Source organism: Stegastes partitus, unplaced genomic scaffold, assembly GCF_000690725.1.
Source record: "Stegastes partitus isolate 25-593 unplaced genomic scaffold, Stegastes_partitus-1.0.2 Scaffold1358, whole genome shotgun sequence".
NCBI lineage: Eukaryota > Metazoa > Chordata > Actinopteri > Pomacentridae > Stegastes > Stegastes partitus.
In genome coordinates, this window is record NW_007579089.1 from 54,094 (window position 1) to 56,410 (window position 2,317).

The 2,317-nt window shown below is 46.2% G+C and overlaps 1 protein-coding gene across 17 annotated transcripts in view; it reads right to left on the bottom strand.

The window, feature by feature from the left end:
* LOC103369986 (sodium/calcium exchanger 1-like) overlaps window positions 1-2,317 on the bottom strand; it is a 15,666-nt gene that overhangs the window by 2,930 nt on the left and 10,419 nt on the right. For 5 of the 17 annotated variants that reach the window (XM_008298872.1, XM_008298879.1, XM_008298878.1 and 2 more), the window contains one exon: window positions 298-423. In XM_008298872.1, coding sequence (XP_008297094.1) covers window positions 298-423 — 126 coding nt within the window. Of the gene's footprint in view, window positions 1-297; window positions 460-1,627; window positions 1,705-2,119; window positions 2,143-2,317 lie in introns of all 17 variants that reach the window. The other 12 variants (XM_008298863.1, XM_008298865.1, XM_008298868.1 and 9 more) reach the window with 8 other exon arrangements.

The window sequence follows — 2,317 nt, forward strand, 5'->3', positions numbered from 1 at the left end:
GATAATATATGTATATACACACGTATGCCACCCCCTAAAATCTATATGCCACCCCTTTGCCACCCCATTAGTATTTCTCTAGATCCGCCCCTGCCAGTGACCAATCACCTCTGGTCACCTGATCGATGGAAACGCTGACAGTTACTCTGGAAAGTGGAGGAAAGACTCAGGCTGCGTTCACATGTTTTCCAGACGGACATCAGTCAGAACATCCGATCAGGTTTAGAACTTTGAAGTGTGTTTGATTTGCTGTAACACGATAAAGACCCAGTTGTACCGAACAGACAGAGCTCCCACCTTGAATTCGTAGGACTCCTCGATGGTGACCTCCAGTCTGACGTGTTCTCCCAGCGTCGGTCGGCCCATCTCAGCGATCCGACGCTCCTCCTCCTCCTTCTTGGTCAGCACCTCCTCACCGTCCTCCTCTGACAGACAGATGGACAGTTCAGGTTCTGTTAGCTTCAGGATCAGCAGGTAAATGTAGGAGACGGAATCATCCCACTGACAGACGGACTGCAGGACGTATGGATGAAAACATGAAGAAGAGACAGACTGACGGGTGGACAGACGAGCTTCAGCCTCTGAACTCTCAGCAGCTTCTGTCTCGTGTTCCTTCACTGAGGTTCATGTTTCTCTGCAACATAAAGTCCTGCAGCTCTGTGGAACCAGAACCACATGGAGGAGGAGCAAATCTGATCACCTTAATAACGGTAACTGACATCAGGCAGGTTTTTCCACGTTTCTCTAAAACGTGAGTTTCATCTTTGCAGGACATAATGTGGTGTGTAACTGTCTTCAGGCTGTGATGTGTGTTTATACGTGCTCGATTGTGAATTCATTGTTTTTGTGTCCATACATAATTAAGAACTGAGGTCAACGATGTAATAAGTGGAAGAGGGTACAAATGGTAACGGAGTGTTAAAAATAGGTCACTTTAAACTTCATGTTTAGTTAAGAAGTGAGTTATTCTTTATTAGGCTTTTATTTTGATTGTCAGGTCACATGACTGTGCTTTGGTCGGGCCAGCAGAGCAGCGTGGTGGGTCAGAGTCAACATGGATGTGTAGCAGAGACTCGTAACGCAGGCGCATACGGCAGCTGTCTTTATTTGGTTTGTAGGTTGTGTTGTGTTGGTCTGCGTGGACAGTGTTCTGCAGGTTCTGTGGTGTGTCGTTTGGTGCGCTGGCTTTAGCTGAGCATGCTAACAGAGAGACTGAAGGCTCCACAGATGTCTGCTTTTAATGTGCATTGTGTTGATTGGGTCTCGTTTTCAAGAGACAGACAGAGAAGAATTAAGGATAAACCTCCGCTGACATCGGTACGCAGCGTGGCCGCTTCGTTACACCTGTGCAGCTACAGTGTCATGCTTTCCATATTTGGGCATAGCTTCCTCCTGCCGCTCTAACTTCGAAGGACTGTCCACCGTTACTTCACAGGAAGCTCAGACTACATTTAAAAATAAACCTTTATGTTCCCAAGCTTTACATTGTATGAATCACTTCTTGATTCATACTAATCACAACATTCCCTCTATTCTCAGTAACTGAGTGACTCTTCGGTTATCATTGGAGTATTGATCACGTGGCCAACACCCAATAAGCTGGAGCACATTCGTAGCATTTGAAGACGGACGGACCTGTGATGCTGATGACGGTGGAGGCGGCGGGATGCTCTCGTCCCTGAACCTTCCTGTAGACGTCTCTGCCTGAACAGGGGAGCACAAAGTGAAACCAGAACACCTGAACCAGAAACATGCCAGAGATCAAACCCAAACCAGCAGCAGCATGCACTCTGGGAGCTGTAGTGAAAGAAGGCTGCACGTCTCTGTGACCTTCTCTCTGAGCAGCAGCTGTGTGGCCATGACTGATGGCAGAGTTTAGCGTCGATCCGATCAGAAGAGCAGCCGTGTTTCCATCAGTCTCAGTAGAAAATTCAAATGACAAAATATCCCAATAAAATTCCTTGAATCAGTTTCCTTTCTTTATCCATCACTACTGCAGCTGCAGCATTTAATCAGGCAGTCTGTTGTGATGATTGATCAATTCTGTGACTGCAGCTCCTTAAATGCGAATGTTTTCTGGTTTCTTTCCTCTCTGACGGTAAACTGAAGATGTTTGGACTAAACAAGACCTTTGAGGAAACTCTGATCCACATTTTTCACCATTTTAGGGACAAACGGCTGATTGATTCATCCAGAGAATAATTAGCTTCTTCTCCAGCCGACACCAGCTGATCTGACCGACTGAACGTTATTCCTGAACATCTGTCAGCATCTGTCTCTGAGGTTTGCTTTGTTTCTTTCTACAATGAAAGAAAAC